Source organism: Leptodactylus fuscus, chromosome 6 (genome assembly GCF_031893055.1).
Source record: "Leptodactylus fuscus isolate aLepFus1 chromosome 6, aLepFus1.hap2, whole genome shotgun sequence".
NCBI lineage: Eukaryota > Metazoa > Chordata > Amphibia > Anura > Leptodactylidae > Leptodactylus > Leptodactylus fuscus.
In genome coordinates, this window is record NC_134270.1 from 123,382,976 (window position 1) to 123,400,633 (window position 17,658).

Sequence of the window (17,658 nt, forward strand, 5' to 3'; positions counted from 1 at the left end):
GTGCTCCAGTGTGGCTTCCTGTCACAATACCCTTTCTATTTTCTAGAGACCAATGGCTGGGAACAGTGAGTCTAGCAATAGTAATATACAAATTGACTTACAGTCTGTTCTGTGGAAGGCAGGGAGGCTTGGCCGGAAGCAGTGGTCCTATACTCAGCAGGAGGGCTTGCTGGAGGCTGTAGTTCCACGGCTCCTTGGGACCGGGTGGGTGGCAAAGTCCTTGTAGCAGGAGGGCTTGCTGGGATCAGTAGTTCCACGGCTCAGTCTGTTCTGTGGAAGGCAGGGAGGCTTGGCCGGAAGCAGTGGTCCTATACTCAGCAGGAGGGCTTGCTGGAGGCTGTAGTTCCACGGCTCCTTGGGACCGGGTGGGTGGCAAAGTCCTTGTAGCAGGAGGGCTTGCTGGGATCAGTAGTTCCACGGCTCAGTCTGTTCTGTGGAAGGCAGGGAGGCTTGGCCGGAAGCAGTGGTCCTATACTCAGCAGGAGGGCTTGCTGGAGGCTGTAGTTCCACGGCTCCTTGGGACCGGGTGGGTGGCAAAGTCTTAGTAGCAGGAGGACTTGCTGGGGGTAGTGGTTCCAGGTAGCAACCAATTTGCAGGTAACTAACCAACTTGGAACAGTCAGTTTAAGCTTGAGGACCTTGCAGAAGACAGACTTCTGAAACCAATACTCAGGCAACTGGGTAATCAGAACACACATGCTAAATAATCGAGAAATCAGGAAATCAGGGTAAGTCACAGACAGGAAACACAAAAGACTCCATTTTGACTGCTGGCAAAAAAGAGTTCAATAAAACAAGATCCTGACATTACTCCCACCTCAGGAGCGGCCTCCGGACGATCCCAGACCAGGCTTCTCAGGATATTTATCATGAAATTGTTTAATCAATCGAGAGGCATTGATGTTATCCAGAGGTTCCCAGGAATTCTCTTCTGGAGGATAGCCTTGCCATTTGATAAGATATTGTAACTTGCCCCTGAGAATCCTGGAATCCAGAATCTTCTCCACAACAAAATGTTCTTGATCATCTACCAAGACAGGACCAGGAGGAGGAGATGACCGTCCCGGAAAAGGATTTGAAATTGTAGGTTTCAGCAAAGAGACATGGAAAACAGGATGGATCTTCATGGTCTTTGGAAGATTCAATCGACAGGTTACTGAGTTTACCAGACCACTAATCTTAAAGGGACCAATGTACTTTTGTCCCAATTTTCGTGACGGCACCCTTAATTTCAGGTTCTTGGTAGATAACCAAACTGCGTCTCCTACCTTGAATGTTGGTGCTGGTTTACGACACCTATCAGCTGTGTTCTTAAATCTCTCTTGAGCTGTGCGCAATGTCTGTTTTAACAAATTCAGATCTTGTTGTAAAGAGGCGATTCTTTCTGTAACTGCTGGCACAGGGGCATCCACCGGAAATCTGGGAAAGATCTTTGGGTGATAGCCTTGGTTAGCATAGAATGGTGTTACTTTTGTAGAAGCACTTTGCGAATTGTTGTAGGAGAATTCTGCCATGGGAAGCAAATCAACCCAATCATCCTGTAAATGGCAGACGTAGCATCGTAGATATTGTTCCAGAGTCTGGTTAGTACGTTCTGTCTGTCCATTTGATTGTGGATGGAAAGCGGAGGACAAACAGACATCTATGTCCAATGCCGCACAGAACCCTCGCCAGAATCTTGCAGTAAATTGAACACCTCGGTCAGACACAACCTCATCTGGAACTCCATGTAGGCGAAAGATATTTTGAATAATTAAGTCAACAGTGTCTTTAGCTGAAGGTAGACCTGCACAGGGTATGAAGTGAGCAGCTTTCGTCAGACGATCAACCACCACTAAAATTGTATTTTTTCCCTTGGAGGTTGGCAGTTCTACAATGAAGTCCATGGAGATTGACCCCCAGGGGCGAGTTGGGATAGGAAGAGGCTGCAGTAGACCTGTTGGTGCAGAACGTGGTGTCTTACATCTGGCACAGACATCACATGAGCGAACATAATTCCTGACATCTTCTCGAAAACTTGGCCACCAGAAAAAACGAGAAAGGGAATCTTGGGTCTTCTGTATTCCCCTGTGACCTGCCATCTTGGAATCGTGCATCAGCTTCAAAATCTTTACTCTCACCGCTTCAGGAACATAAAGGCTTTGCCCTTGAACCCACACTCCGTTCCTTAGAGTTAAACGTACATCCCTTGTGGGTTGTGAAAGAAATGGATCTGAATTATAAGCCTCCTTAATGTCTCTCAACAAATCTTGATTGTGAATTACCCCTACAAAATTGGAATTTGACAGTATTGTCTTGGGTAAAGAACCCGGAGTAGGGTCAGCAGCGTACATTCTGGATAAGGCATCAGCTTTACCGTGACGAGAACCTGGCCTAAAAGAAATTACAAAATTAAATTGATTGAGGAATAAACTCCAGCGAGCCTGTCGGGGAGACAAACATTTAGCAGATCTGATAAACTCCAAGTTACGATGATCAGTGAGGACAACAATCTGTTGTGATGCTCCCTGGAGATGATGCCTCCATTCCTTAAAGGCAGCGATGATGGCCAATAATTCTTTATTCCCTACATCATAATTTCTTTCTGCGGGTGACAAACGTTGAGAAAAGAAAGCACATGGATGTAATAAATTCTTCTCTCCTGTTCTCTGAGAGAGAATAGCTCCCATAGCACTGTCCGATGCGTCTACCTCAACAATGAAGGCCCGTTCAGGATCAGGATGAATTAAGACTGGGGCTGTGGTAAATTTTTCCTTTAAACGGTCAAAGGCTTCCTGTGCTTGAGTGGTCCAAATAAACGCTGTTGACTTTCTTGTTAGTTGGGTAATAGGGGAGACGATCCCTGAAAAGTTCTTAATGAAGCGTCGGTAGAAATTTGCAAAACCAATGAAACGTTGAACTTGCTTAACGTTCTTGGGAACAGGCCAATCAAGGATTGCTTGTATCTTACTTGAATCCATGCTCAATCCTTGAGGGGTGATTATATACCCCAAAAACTGCACTTCAGTTCTATGGAACTCACATTTCTCAAGTTTGATGTAGAGATGATTTTCCCTCAGGCGTCCCAAGACGGTCTTTACATGCTGTTGATGTTCCTCGAGAGAATTTGAAAAAATCAAGATGTCATCCAGATATATGACCACGAAGAGATCTAGAAGGTCCCTGAAAATGTCATTGACAAGGTGTTGGAAGGTGGCTGGAGCATTACAAAGTCCGAACGGCATCACAAGATATTCAAAGTGCCCATACCGAGATCTGAAAGCGGTCTTCCATTCATCCCCGGTCCTGATGCGGACTAGATTATATGCACCACGAAGGTCTAATTTTGTAAATATCTTGGCCTGTCGTACTCTCTCCAATAATTCTGGGATTAAAGGCAAAGGATAGCGATTCCTAACTGTAACTTTATTTAATTCCCGATAGTCTATGCAAGGTCGGAGAGAGCCATCTTTCTTCTTGACAAAGAATATGGGAGCTCCAGCTGGAGATGAAGAGGGACGAATAAAGCCTTTAGCCAAATTTTCATCAATGTACAACTTGAGAGCTTTCAGTTCTGGCCCTGCTAGTGGATAAATGCTCCCAAAAGGTATCGATGCACCGGGTCGGAGATCTATCGGGCAATCATATGGACGATGTGGAGGAAGTAGATCGGCTTTCTTTTTGTCGCAAACATCAGAGAATATCTCATAACAAGGTGGTAAACTTAGCACTTGAGCTGGATCTTGAATCTTTATGCTGGTAAGTGGTACATTTGGAGCTGGAGCCGGATCCCGTATATGCATGCTAGCAGGGAGATCCTTTCCCGGAAAACGTATCTCACTAGTCTCCCAGTTGATATCAGGGTTCTGGGTCTGCAACCATGGAAAACCCAAAATAACAGGAAAGTGTGGCGAGGAAATCAGCATGAAGGTAAGTGTCTCTTGGTGATCAGGTTTCAGCTGGATCCTCAAGGGTACTGTCTCATGATCTACAGGCCCTGAGACTAGTGGAGATCCATCCACTGTCTCCAGTACCACCGGTGAAGCCCTCTTCCGGAACTTGATTCCATGCTCCTTGGCAAACAATAGATCTATGAAATTTCCACTAGCTCCTGAGTCAATCATGGCCGTACTAGTAACCCACTGAGAGTTGATCAATATCTGAATTGGAAGGAGGCAGTGTGATCCTCTTTCCTTTTCTTTAGGGTGCAGAGTCACAGGCGCTATGACAGCATTCAGAAGTAAAGCTGACTCCGAAACGACCGACTCAGAATCAGAAAAGTCACATTCAGCAATTGCTGCAGCCGTTCTAAGGGGACGATTAGGACAATTCATAAGGAAGTGACCCGAACCACCACAGTACAGGCATAAGCCCTCCCGAAGCCTATGTTCTTTACGGTCCTGACTTTGACGTCTCTGTAGAGAATCTATTTGCATAGGTTCAACCCCTGCATCCCGGGGAGGTTTAATCAGTGGATCCTTCACGGATGAAGAGGGGAAAAAATTACTACTCCGATTCAGGGCGAGCCATCTCTCTTTCTCCTGCCTCCGTTCAGAAATACGCGTGTCAATACGGATACAATGATTAATGAAATCGTCCAAGCTGGAAGGAGCCTCTGCTCGGGATAATTCATCCTTAATAATACTGGATAGGCCCTTACGAAAAAGAGGAAGCTGTGCCTGACTGTTCCAGGTGGTATCCACAGCCCATCTTCGGAATTCCATAGCGTAGTCAGTAACAGAGCGCCTGCCCTGACGTAAAGTTAGAATGGCAGCTTCAGCTGTAGCACATCGATTGGGGTCATCAAACATGAGATTCATAGCGGTAAGGAAATCGTCCAATTTGTCCAAGATGGGATCTTCAGTCTCAATGAAAGGGTTGGCCCAAGATATGGCTTTATGAGTCAGGAGCATGATAATACACAGCACTTTGGAACGATCAGTTGGAAACTGGCTAGCATTGGCATCAAAATATAAACGGCATTGGTTTATGAAGCCACGGTACTTGTCACGTTCACCGCCGAATCTAAAAGGTGGTAACTTAGGAATGGGACTAGGAATGGGAACTGGTGCCTGCGCCTCCAATTGTGCAGTGCGGTTACGTAGTTCCTGAATTGCTTGCCCAAACACCTGGGTATTATGGTTAGATTGTCCCTCCATTGCATCAATCTTTGCTTTTAGAGCCTGCATCTCAACATGCATAGAGGTAGTCAGATTGTATAGTTTCTTGAAACGTACCTCCAAACTCTCTGAACCAGCGGTCTCCGTCATCATGGCCTGAGTATTCTGTCACAATACCCTTTCTATTTTCTAGAGACCAATGGCTGGGAACAGTGAGTCTAGCAATAGTAATATACAAATTGACTTACAGTCTGTTCTGTGGAAGGCAGGGAGGCTTGGCCGGAAGCAGTGGTCCTATACTCAGCAGGAGGGCTTGCTGGAGGCTGTAGTTCCACGGCTCCTTGGGACCGGGTGGGTGGCAAAGTCCTTGTAGCAGGAGGGCTTGCTGGGATCAGTAGTTCCACGGCTCAGTCTGTTCTGTGGAAGGCAGGGAGGCTTGGCCGGAAGCAGTGGTCCTATACTCAGCAGGAGGGCTTGCTGGAGGCTGTAGTTCCACGGCTCCTTGGGACCGGGTGGGTGGCAAAGTCCTTGTAGCAGGAGGGCTTGCTGGGATCAGTAGTTCCACGGCTCAGTCTGTTCTGTGGAAGGCAGGGAGGCTTGGCCGGAAGCAGTGGTCCTATACTCAGCAGGAGGGCTTGCTGGAGGCTGTAGTTCCACGGCTCCTTGGGACCGGGTGGGTGGCAAAGTCTTAGTAGCAGGAGGACTTGCTGGGGGTAGTGGTTCCAGGTAGCAACCAATTTGCAGGTAACTAACCAACTTGGAACAGTCAGTTTAAGCTTGAGGACCTTGCAGAAGACAGACTTCTGAAACCAATACTCAGGCAACTGGGTAATCAGAACACACATGCTAAATAATCGAGAAATCAGGAAATCAGGGTAAGTCACAGACAGGAAACACAAAAGACTCCATTTTGACTGCTGGCAAAAAAGAGTTCAATAAAACAAGATCCTGACACTTCCACACAGTATTATGTGCTCCAGAGTGGCCTCAACACAGTATTATGTGCTCCAGAGTGGCTCCCACACAGTATTATGTGCTCCAGAGTGGCCTCAACACAGTATTATGTGCTCCACAGTGGCCCCGACACAGTACAGGGTAGGCATTTATATGGTATGGATACACCTAAATAAAATGGGAATGGTTGGTGATATCAACTTGCTGTTTGTGGCACATTAGCATATGGGAGGGGGGAAACTTTTCAAGATGTGTGGTGACCATAGTGGTCATTTTGAAGTTAACCATTTTGGATGCAACTTTAGTTTTTTCAATGCAAAGTGGGTCATATGACACATCAACCTTGTTGAGACTTAACGTAACTTCATTCTTTCACGAGTTATTTACAAATTCCTGACCACTTATAAAAAGTTTTTAAAGTGCTGTCCATTGTTTTGGATTGTCAATGCAACCCTTTTCTCCCATTCTTGACACACTGGCAGCAACACAGCAGAAGAAATGCTAGCACAGGTTTCCAGTATCCGTTGTTTCAGGTGCTGCACATCTCATATCTAAACAGCATAGACAATTGCCTCCAGATGACCCCAAAGATAAAAGTCTAAGGGGGTCAGATCAGGAGACCTTGGTGGCCATTCAACTGGCCCACGACAACCAATCCACTTTCCAGGAAACTGTTCATCTAGGATTGCTCGGACCTGATACCCATATTGTGGTGGTGCACCATCTTGCTGGAAAAACTCAGGGAGCTTCAGTGCATAAAGACGGAAACACATTATCATGTAGCAATTTCAGATATCCAGTGGCATTAAGGTTTCCATTGATAAAGAATAGGCCCACTATCTTTGTACCCCATATACCACAACGTACCATCAATTTTTCTGTTCCAACAGTCTTGGAGATATCTATCCAGCGTGGGTTATTGTCACACCAATAGGGGTGGTTTTGTTTGTTAACTTCCCCATTGACAAAAAAGTTTGCCTCATCACTGAACATAATGTTCTGTGTAAATTGAGGGTCATCCTGTTCCAATTTTTGTTTTGCCCATTCTGCAAATTCAGTGTGCCAATCTGGGTCATCCTCGTTGTGGTGCTGCAGCAGCTGGAGTTTATAAGGGTGCCATTTGTGAGTAGCCACAAAAGGAATGATTGACTGATGCCACTCTCCAGTGACATACAGCGAGTGCTATGCTGTGGGCTCTTGCTGAATGAAGCTAGGACAGCCACTGGTTTCTTCATTAGTGACAGTTTTCACGTGCCCACATTTTGGCAAACCCAGCACTGAATCAGTTTCATGAAATTTGGCAAGCAGTTTGCTAACTGTTGCATGGGAGATGGATGGTCTTGTAGGGTGTCTTGTATTGAAATCTGCTGCAATGACCAGGGTATTGCGTTCACCAGACATCTATAATTTCTATCCACTCCTCACATGTTAACCTCTGCGACATGTCAATGGCTGTAAACAAAGAGAAAATTGTTAATAATTCATGAAATAATAAAGTTAAGCTAAAACCATGCACACCATTGTTTTTCTTTTGAAATTCTCAATAAGTTTGATCTGTCACATGACCCTCTTCCCATTGAAAAAACTAAAGTTGGATCCAAAATGGCCGAGTTCAAAATTGCTGCCACGGTCACCACAAAACTTTTCCTCCTCTCATATGCTAATATGCTAAAACAGGAAGTTGATATGTGTTAGGATTGTGCAGAAGCTGCGGCCATGAGATGGGTGTCGCTGCCTGTTCTTATGTACAGTCCAGGGTTGCAGGGGTTAACCTGCCTTGCAACAGCCGGGTGTGATCGATTCTTTGATGGACTGGTGTGTCGACCAATGGACGCTCAGATTAGGCAGCTGGGCTATTTGCTGGTGACCGCGCCTTGCCTATATAAGGGGGCTGGCCTGATCGCCCGGCGCTCTAAGATCCATTCTCAAATCCCAAATCAAATCTGATACCTGAATTGATGTGTGTGTGTGTGTTCTTGGGTTCCAGCCTGTAATTACTCAGTGGCCCTAGTTAGAAATATCCCCAGAGACAGCAATGCCATTTGTAGTTGGGCAGCATGCTGCCTTGTGTGTGAATTGTGTGAAAGCTCACTAGGCCATTGCTGTGTCAGTCACTGTTCACACTGACCAGTTGTTTTGGCTGTAGCTGCATTGGGGGTTGGGTGGCTGGAAGCACACAGGGTGTTAATTGGTCTCTGGCTAGTCCAGGAGTGCTGGCTAGCCAGTTAGTTTATTTGTGCGGCGGCTCTGACTGCACAGGGCTCTGTGAACGGTAACAGAGCACACCTGGTCATTTTATTTAGCTGGCAGTGACAGTAACTGTTAGGCAGTGTTCACACCAGGTTGGTTAGCAGTCAGTAGCCCAGTGGGCTCCGTAGGGTTTATTTTTTTTTTTTTTTTTTTTTTATTTTTTTTTTTAATAAACCCTGCTGACCATAACAATATGTCCAACCATTTCCATTTTATTTAGTTGTATCCATATAAATGGCTCAGCCTGTATAATTCTATGCTTCACAGTGGCCCCCACACAGTATTATATGATCTACTCTGGCCCCCACACAGTATTATATGCTCTGCAGTGGCCTCAACAGTGTATTATATGATCCATACTGGCCCCCACACTGTATTATATACTTTGACGAGACCCTTTCTGCTAGATCCTATGCTATCATTATACTCTGGGGTTTCCACAGACCCCAGAGTAAATTTAGTAGAAGTCCAGGAGAAGTGATTTAAAATAACAAACACTTATACTTAACTTGTCTCACCTCTCCTGTGTATCCTCGCTCCGTCCTGCTGTCTGTACCATCTTCCTGCATCCTCTTCTGTGTGGCAACTGAAGTCTCATGCTCCAGATGACACTGATGAGGTCTGTGATTGGGCCTCAGTGGTCAGGTGGGGCACAATGATGTGATTATGGTGTGACCTCAGCTACCAGCAGGAAGAACCTTGGAGTGGATACTGGGACCAGGACAGGTAAGCATTTTTTTTTAATTTTAGACACCTCCCATGGGGGACCCAACAATATATATAGTGGTTAGAGAACCAGGCTTTCCCCCATCACTGTCATGGTGGTCCAGGACCCAGGCCATTTACAGCTGAATGCGGGCCTGTTACCCATCCAGGCCCAGTCACACCCCATGCGACCACAATCATTATGCCACTGCTTAAAGGGGTTGTCCCGTCACAAGGATCCTATCTATAATGCTTATTAATGTGAATCTAAGACTTTTCCTAAATACAATGCTTCAACAAAACTGCTTTGTTTGGCCACTATCTCACTTTATTCATTTTTTTTGTGGCCACAGCCCTGACCTGAGTCAAGTGATGTTTCTGCCTGCTCTCAGGGGGGAGGGAGGAGGGGCTAAGTACACGGGAGTGAGCCTGGAGGGGGGGGGGGTAGTTTACCCTTTGGGGGACAGGTGAAGCCAGCAACATCGCTATGCTTCTGCCCTGCATGAAGCCAGCAGCGGCAGAAGCAATGCTGCTATTCCGGGGTGGGGGGGCGGAGGAGCGGAATAACAGCATCGCTTCTGCCGCTGCTGTCTTCATGTAGGGCAGAAGCATAGCGATGTTGCTGACTTCACCTGTGCCGGCATCTAACTCCCCGGCATCCGCTGTAATAGGCGGATGCTGGGGACTGTTAGACGCCGGCACAGGCACATCGCTATGCTTCTGCCCTGCATGAAGACAGCAGCGGCAGAAGCGATGCTGTTCCGCTCCGGGGTCACATATGCAAAGCCAAGCAGCGAAATGCCGCCGGCCCTGCGTGCAAGCTCATACACCAGTCTAGCCTTCACAATGCTAATACAGACCCGCAGGGTGTCGGGTCTGTATTCGCATTGTGAAGGGTAGACTGGTGTATTAGCGCGCACGCAGGGCCGGCGGCATCTCGCCGCTTGGCTTTGCATATGTGACCCCGCCCACCAATGACGAGACAAAGCCGGAAGACAGAAGATTTTAGAGGAACGAAGACGGGTAAGTATGCGACGTGGGAATACCCCTTTAAGGTATTCTTTCTTCTTCTGTTGTCCAAGAAAATACAGAGGCCCAGGGTTACTATTGTGGTTATGACTTCACGCTGACATAAACATGGCACATTTTTGAAGCAATGTGACACATGTACTTTTGTTTTAAGATTCCTCACTTTCTAGACATATGGATGTGAAAAATGATGTGGCTTAAAATGAACTAAGATTTGCCAAAAATGCAACAAAAATCTCTAAGTAAACAAACTAAAAGGTGTTATACTCTTAGACTAGACAATAAAGATACGCCAGATTTTTCATCCAGCATCAACCACTGGGATAAATTTTAAAATTCTAAAATTTATAATGTCTACCAGACAATTGTCTACACAACAATTGACTCAAAGGTGCTAAATATTCACTTATAAATGTAAATTATAGGTACCCTATACTAAAAACAAATGAATCATAAACCAAAAAACTGATTACAATTATGTTACAGAAGTGCCTCCTCCCCACTTCACTCTGTCCACATTTACAGAACGAGGTGAGTGAGGGGCAGAATGGGGGTATGACGCATCTTTTATGCAAGAAAGGGCATTGGTACGAGAAAGGCCACCATCAAAAACTGATGTAAACTGGTTGGAATTGTGACTGGCAGATCACAACAAATTTGGGGGTAGACTTCTCGATGGATGTGGCCTTTATAAAATGATCCTAGATATTAATGGGGAGAATTCATTAACAAAGGCCCAGAAAGGTAATATTCTATGATCAAGGATATATTCTGTTGGCGTGATGAAGATGCTGGTTTAGCATAGAAACATGGTGCCTTTGTATACCAGAATAACCCAATAAAAGAATGTATAACCCAACTGATTGTGTATGTCCACCAATTAGACAAGCAGCACCCATAGAATAATCCCAGACTTTTTCAACCATTACTGTCTTTACTGCATTACCACCAACCATGAGTTGAGTGGTCTCTGGGAGGAGCAGCAGCTTGTTTGGAACTTCTATCCGTTCACCAGCCAGGGGAGCAGTGGCTTTTCCACACCTTTCAATGTTCCCATGAGAACTTACTACAATACGAGGCACTGTTGTTGATGTCTTCCCTATCTAGAAACAAATTACAAATCAGCCTGTGGGCAAGGATTGTGGTGCTTTTGGCATAAAGTAGTCATAGATTTTTCATCTATTACAAGCTCAACCAAACTAATCAATGCTCCCAAAATGCGGGGTGTTAGTAATGCACCAACAAGCCACTAACCAGCAGAGGTAAGGTAGCACACAGAATTTTTGCCTTAGGTGAGGCAAGCTTTAACCTTAATCAGTATGAGGAGATATGTAGCATTTGCATTCATTGTGTAGCATCTTCATATTAATTTTATGATATATGAATTGCTCAAATACTAAAGCGACTCCTTGTAGGGTGTGGTGATCTTTAATGGTCCAAACTATGAGTTGAAATTAATAAGCTTCTCCAGCTCTCAACCACTTTGTTCGGTAATCCCTAAACTGAATTGTTTGGTGATAATGCTTTAGATTCAGCATACCGTCATGAATCAGAAGCCTAATAAATGATGACATTTAAAGGGATGTATTGCATATATAAGCCTCACAGAGCAAAAGAGTTCTAGCAATTTTCTTCAGAGCTACAAGTAGGGTCCAGTCCAGCACACCAAGACATCATCATGAGCCACGGGATTAGCCATTCCTCTTCCAGGTCTGTCACAGGGCTTTGCCACTATCCTAAAGCATCTAGCCATATCTCTACACATCATGGAGGTATCCATAACGTTCACCAGAAGAGTTCCTCTAGTTCCCATTATGGTGGTCACTACAAAGCTCCTATATCTCATGGAAACTCAAAACACAGCTTTTCTGCCCATTCATCTACTGGACACCATGGGCACAAGAGCCACAGCCATGTAAGTCATATAAAAATCTCAGAAAGCCACCATGGATGGAAGAACTCTGGCTTGCTTGGTATTAATGAGAAGGAAACCCTACAACACCTCAACAGCAGGTTATCATCCTATTTGGAAAAGGTCCGATCACTAGAAGAAGAGAATGCCCAACTGGAGAGAAAAATATGTGAATGGTATGCAAACAATGTACCCAGCTCCTTGCCTGACTCCAGCAACTACTTTAGGACCATCAGAGAGCTTCAGAACCAGGTATGGGTATAATGGAGTAACTTGTCTATATAATTATTGAAATTTAAGGTGAAACTACCCCATACCATATCATATGTGTACTTGTCTACATTGAAGGTGTCTTCAGCATCTGTGGAGAATGCCAGGATTATTTTACAAATAGACAATGCACAGTTGGCAGCAGATGACTTTAGAAACAAGTAAGTCTTTCAGTTGCTTCATATAAACAGATTAATCCTTAGGTTAGCATATACTGGTATAATACAATATATTATAATGTGAATGTTGATGTTTATAAAGGTATGAGATGGAACGTAACTTGAGGAACAATGTTGAGGCAGATGTTGCAGGGCTTCGAAGAACTCTTGAAGACCTTAACATGCAGAGAAGAGATTTGGAATCCCAAGTCCAATGCCTCCAGGAAGAACTTATGCAACTTAAGAACACACATGGAGAGGTAATGTAGAAAACCACAATCTCTAGGTTTTCAGTTGTATTTTTATCACTACAATTAGTGCACTGGACTACATATTGTCCATGCAGAAAAGTGAACTTTTGCTCATGCACTTAAGATCTGTCATGACAATGAACATACATGCTTAGATTGGTGAGAGGAGATAGCCTATTAACGTTTGGTGATGAAAGGACTGTACATGTTAAATTCCCATCTGCCCAATTCTTGATTTCCCTGGTGGGTGATTTCGAGGTACAGTGGCTTAAAGTGGCACCACATGTAAAATAACTAACCCCACAATGTTAATACCTTTTAGTAGTCCACCCATAGGACTATGGGGATTTATTTGTATGTATCTCGTGCAGAGAGGGAATAAATGTCCGATTGCTGAGGACCTGACCAATGGGTCCCCCAGTGACCCAAGAGTCTCCCTAAAGCTTACTTGTGAATGGATGGTGGGCCTTTATGCTTGAAATATATTAGAAATATAAATACTTAAATAAATAAATACATATTTAAATTTATTTAAAATATGTTATACTAAGCTAAGATAGGGAATTTTCTCATTGAAGGAGGTCAATTCTCTGCAATCACAATTGGGAGCCAGAGTCAATGTAGAACTGAATGCTGCTCCAGCTGTAGATCTGAACAGAGCCCTGTCTGAAGTCAGAGAAGAATATGAGAATCTAATGGAAAGAAATTTGAGGGAGGTGGAAAACATTTTCTTAAACCGGGTAAGTATTAGTCATTGTAAGTATGAATGGTTTAGTGACAGGGTTTGAAGAAGTCACAATCCAAACCCATCGTATCTGCTCCTTGTGGAGGATAATTGTCATATAAAAATAATATTACATTTTTACCCAGTCTATAGATATTATGTAGTGTGATGTAACAAGTATTTGGTAGACACTGGTGACCCAAGCATAGTTTGACCATAACCTAGATGCTTTATGATCTACCAGTTGTACCGCTTAATCCCAAAATATTAACCCTTCATTTACATTGATTCTGTCATTGTAGACTGCAGAGCTGAACCAAGAGGTGTCTTCAGGAGCCGCACAACTCCAATCTGTTAATAATGAACTCATTGACCTGAAACGCTCTGTACAGACCTTGGAGATTGAACTGGAAAGCCAACTCAGCTTGGTATGACCATGGATGGGTTAACCACTACAGTATTTATGGGTGTACATGCATGGGTTTGAGGGAAGCAGAAGTTGTGTACAGCCATACATTCCCCCAAAATATGTTATTACATTGAAACAATACAGTTGGACCTAAGGTTCTATACATGAATGCACATATGCACACTTATTTAGTGTAAGTATTTTTGCGTAATGTAACAATTCTTCCCTATCGTTGTAGAAATCAGCTCTGGAGTCAACATTATCAGAAACTGAAGCCGCATTTAGTTCCCAGCTTGGTCAGTTACAGGAGATGATTAATAACGTTGAACGTCAACTCGCCCACATCCGATCCGACTTAGAAAGACAAAATCACGAATATCAGCTCCTCATGGATCAAAAGACTCTCCTTGAGATGGAAATTGCTACCTACAAACATCTTCTAGAGGGACATGATATCAAGTATGTCAGACAGCTATATAGTTTCTATATAATATTCCATAAGTGGTCAGCAATTTTTTAACATCTACGACTCTCGGGTTCACTACAGTTTTGTAAGTCCTTGAGAGCCTGAGGTTGGAAGCCACTTTTATTACACAATTCAGTGCCATAATAAGCTTCATCCATAAGTCTCACCCTAAGTTTTTCAAAAGGGTGATCAGAACCCAACTTATCATTCCAACCACTTTATATAGATATCACAACCTATATATCTGTGGGCCTAGGTCGATATACTGGGTTCTGATGACGGACTACCTTTAAGTCTAATTACAGAATAGTAAGCCATTGGGGTCAGCAGGATGAAGATACAACTGAAGATACATTGTGTAAGTCTATCAGTGTCTAAATGTTTTCATCTTTGTTTAGGGTCCCACATCACGGCCACACTTCAGGGCATAAAGAAGGTAAGTTATGTTCTTCATAGTAATAAATTCCATAAAATTAAACTGCATAGGCTATCAATAAAAGTTTCTATTGATGTCCATTATTCTAAGATAGTGATGTAGCAGATGTGAAGAAATTACCAGTTTACGACACTGTCACATGTATCTATTGGTGCCTCTCTGAATTGAATATGTTTACCTGCATTTCTATGTAAAATCCTCAATGACATTTGCATTGGCTACATCTGCATATATCAAAAGGGGTCGTTTAGAATTAGAAACAGCTCCACTCTCATGTATTGATTGTGTCTGGAATTGCAGCTCAAACACCAATAACTTAAGTGAGGCTGATCTACAATACCAAATACAGTTATGTGCAAGAGGGTGGGGGAGGGGGACTTTTAGGCTATTTGATATAAACAGGTTTGTTGCATACTAGGTGTAAGGTGAACAGAATGAACTCAACCTATTACTGTTGTAACCCATTAATGACTGTTTTTCTCCCCAGTATCTCATCACAGCAGCAAATGCTAGAAAACATGGAAGGATTTGGAAAGAATCTGCGGAAATAACACTCATCATCATTTCCTGGAAAGAATATTTTATGTGTAGTATCTCATGGCTTCTGTAGTTTCTGGTTTCTATTCCTATTCTGTTAGCATAAAGCAGGTTATGGTTTTCCCAACAGATTCAATGCTTTATAAAGTCTTAAAGGGAGTCTGACATCAGCACAGTTTCTATTAAGCTGTAAGCATAGCCGTGGTTCTCAAGAAAAAAAAAAACCCTCTTTTTCTCCTTACCAAATGGTGCCTCTGTTGCTGAGATATTAGTGTTTTCCTTGATACGGTATATATAAGTTGTTTGGCACAATGAGAGTCTCACCTTTGCTCCATCGTACTACAGTGCTATGCTTTCCAGTTCCTACCCAGTTCCTTCTATGATTTACATGTACACTGTCTAGCCGTGTATGGTGGTGCCCTCGTTGCACCAAACTGTTCATTAGCATATCCGCAAAACAATCTAAAATCCCAGCAACAAAGGCCCTGGCCAGTAATTAGAATAAACATAATAATAATAATACTATATCTTATTATAGAAAAATGCTACTTTCTCCATTTGTCCGGCTGCTTTATTGTTCCGTTTATTCACTTAGTTTGTAAATAGTATGTTCTATAATAACAGAAGATGTATCCACTCTGAATTCAGATCAACAGCCTTACCCACAGATGTCTATGGAGAGGGGAAGGGCAGGAGGAAGCTGCTGGAAACATAAAGAAAGAGACAAACACAGACTTCACGCCAGTGATTTATCTCACTTTCTATAGTGACAGGGTTATCTTACTTAGTAACTGTAGTACACCTCGTAGAGTTATCTTACTTACTAATCATAGTAGAGCTAGCAGAATTAGGTTACTAAACAAAGTAGAGCACGCAGAGGAGGGAAAGCAGCCTGATTAATGGAGAAAGACGCATTTTTCTTCTATAACACACTTTTTTTTATATAATTGGAGGTAGATCTTGAAAAAAATTCATCAAAGCCTAAATTTTCATAAAAATAGTATTATATTCTTGAAGGCTGAGGTAAAGAAAAGTGAATGTCCAGTAAACTTTTCACCTTAGGTAGTTCAATACTGCTGATTAATATTTTAATGTAACTTGATAGCAGTCAGAGCTCTGTCTTCTGTGTTATACAAGTGCTCCAAACCCCATGCATAGACATAGACTTATAGGGTTTCTCCAGTATTGAAAAAAACAAAACAAAACAAATCATGTCAGCATATGCATTTACTGATCCATTTCTACCCACCTTTAGTTAGATACAGAAGCTTGTTTTTTTTTCTTCGGGGTATTACTGTAGTTTATTAAAATGGATGCACTTGTGTGAGAAAGCATCCTAGACTCAAAAAAAAAAAAAAAAAATTGTTGCTGATTTTTTTTTTTTTTTGCTTTTTTTTTTTTTTAGCCAAAGCCAAGAATAGCCACAAAAGGAGTGGGAAATATATAGGAAATACTTACACTTCTCCCTTCTGCTCAATCCACTCTTGGCTTTGGCTCAAAAAACTGCTACAAAATCTGCAATAAAAAAGCTGACGTGGGGCTTTAGCCTTATTGATAAATTCTGCCTGCTTGTAGCCACCACTAGAATGAGCTTGTTGCATACTGTACTATCAGTAAGTTTAATGTATGATGGGATGTTGTAAGCTTCTAAGCTGCAGGCTGACAGAACTTTATAACTATAACTATACCTCTGATGAGTATTTGGAGCTCTGTATCATAAAAGACCTGTAACATGATTATGATGTACAGATAGAGCCATGTTTAACGTGACTTTGAACATGCTAACCAAACAGCTGTTTTTCTCCATTGCTTTCAATGACTGTTGTTGAGAGTTACCATGGTGCGGCAAGTTATCTGATTCAAGTTGAAGATGGCCGCATCTGTTTTATCGCATAAATCAACATAAAATGTTGGACCTTAGAACTATATGGAGTAAAAAGTGGACATTCACAATTCTACAAACTCAGGGAAACACGATTGATGTATTGAGAAAATTTAACATATTGGTTTTGTTTAAAGTAAATTCATATTGACTTATAAGACTGTACTACATACCAATGATGACTCCCCAGATTGAGTACCATGGTTAGTTACTATAAAGATTGAGCAGTAAATTGTATAACTGTATGAAGATTGATGGATTTGGACCGTATGGTCATTTCTGTTCTTAGCTTTCTTAGCTTGCCGGATTCTTTGGTTCCTTATTTGACTCTCTGATAATAAAACATATTCATGCAACTTTATCCTCGTATTGTTATTTATAAGAATGAGAAATGATTATTAGTATTATTTATATTCCATAGTATTGTACATTTCGTACATAGTACAAGTATAATAAAATAGAGATAACTAGATGCCTGAACTGGGACAGTGGGAGGAATGACCGCACCTACAAGAGCTTACAATCTACAAGAACTGAATAAATAAAACTCTTAAAAAGGACTCTTAAAATGCACAA

At 42.7% G+C, this 17,658-nt stretch overlaps 1 protein-coding gene across 1 annotated transcript; it reads left to right on the forward strand.

The window, feature by feature from the left end:
* The first annotated feature begins 11,715 nt into the window (after positions 1-11,715).
* Positions 11,716-15,214, forward strand: LOC142210045 (keratin, type I cytoskeletal 19-like). Its single transcript, XM_075279075.1, has 9 exons — positions 11,716-12,201; positions 12,298-12,380; positions 12,481-12,637; positions 13,207-13,368; positions 13,655-13,780; positions 14,000-14,220; positions 14,626-14,663; positions 15,082-15,088; positions 15,151-15,214. The coding sequence occupies exons 1-9, from the start codon at positions 11,716-11,718 to the stop codon at positions 15,212-15,214; spliced, it is 1,344 nt and encodes a 447-aa protein (XP_075135176.1).
* The last annotated feature ends 2,444 nt before the right edge of the window (positions 15,215-17,658 follow it).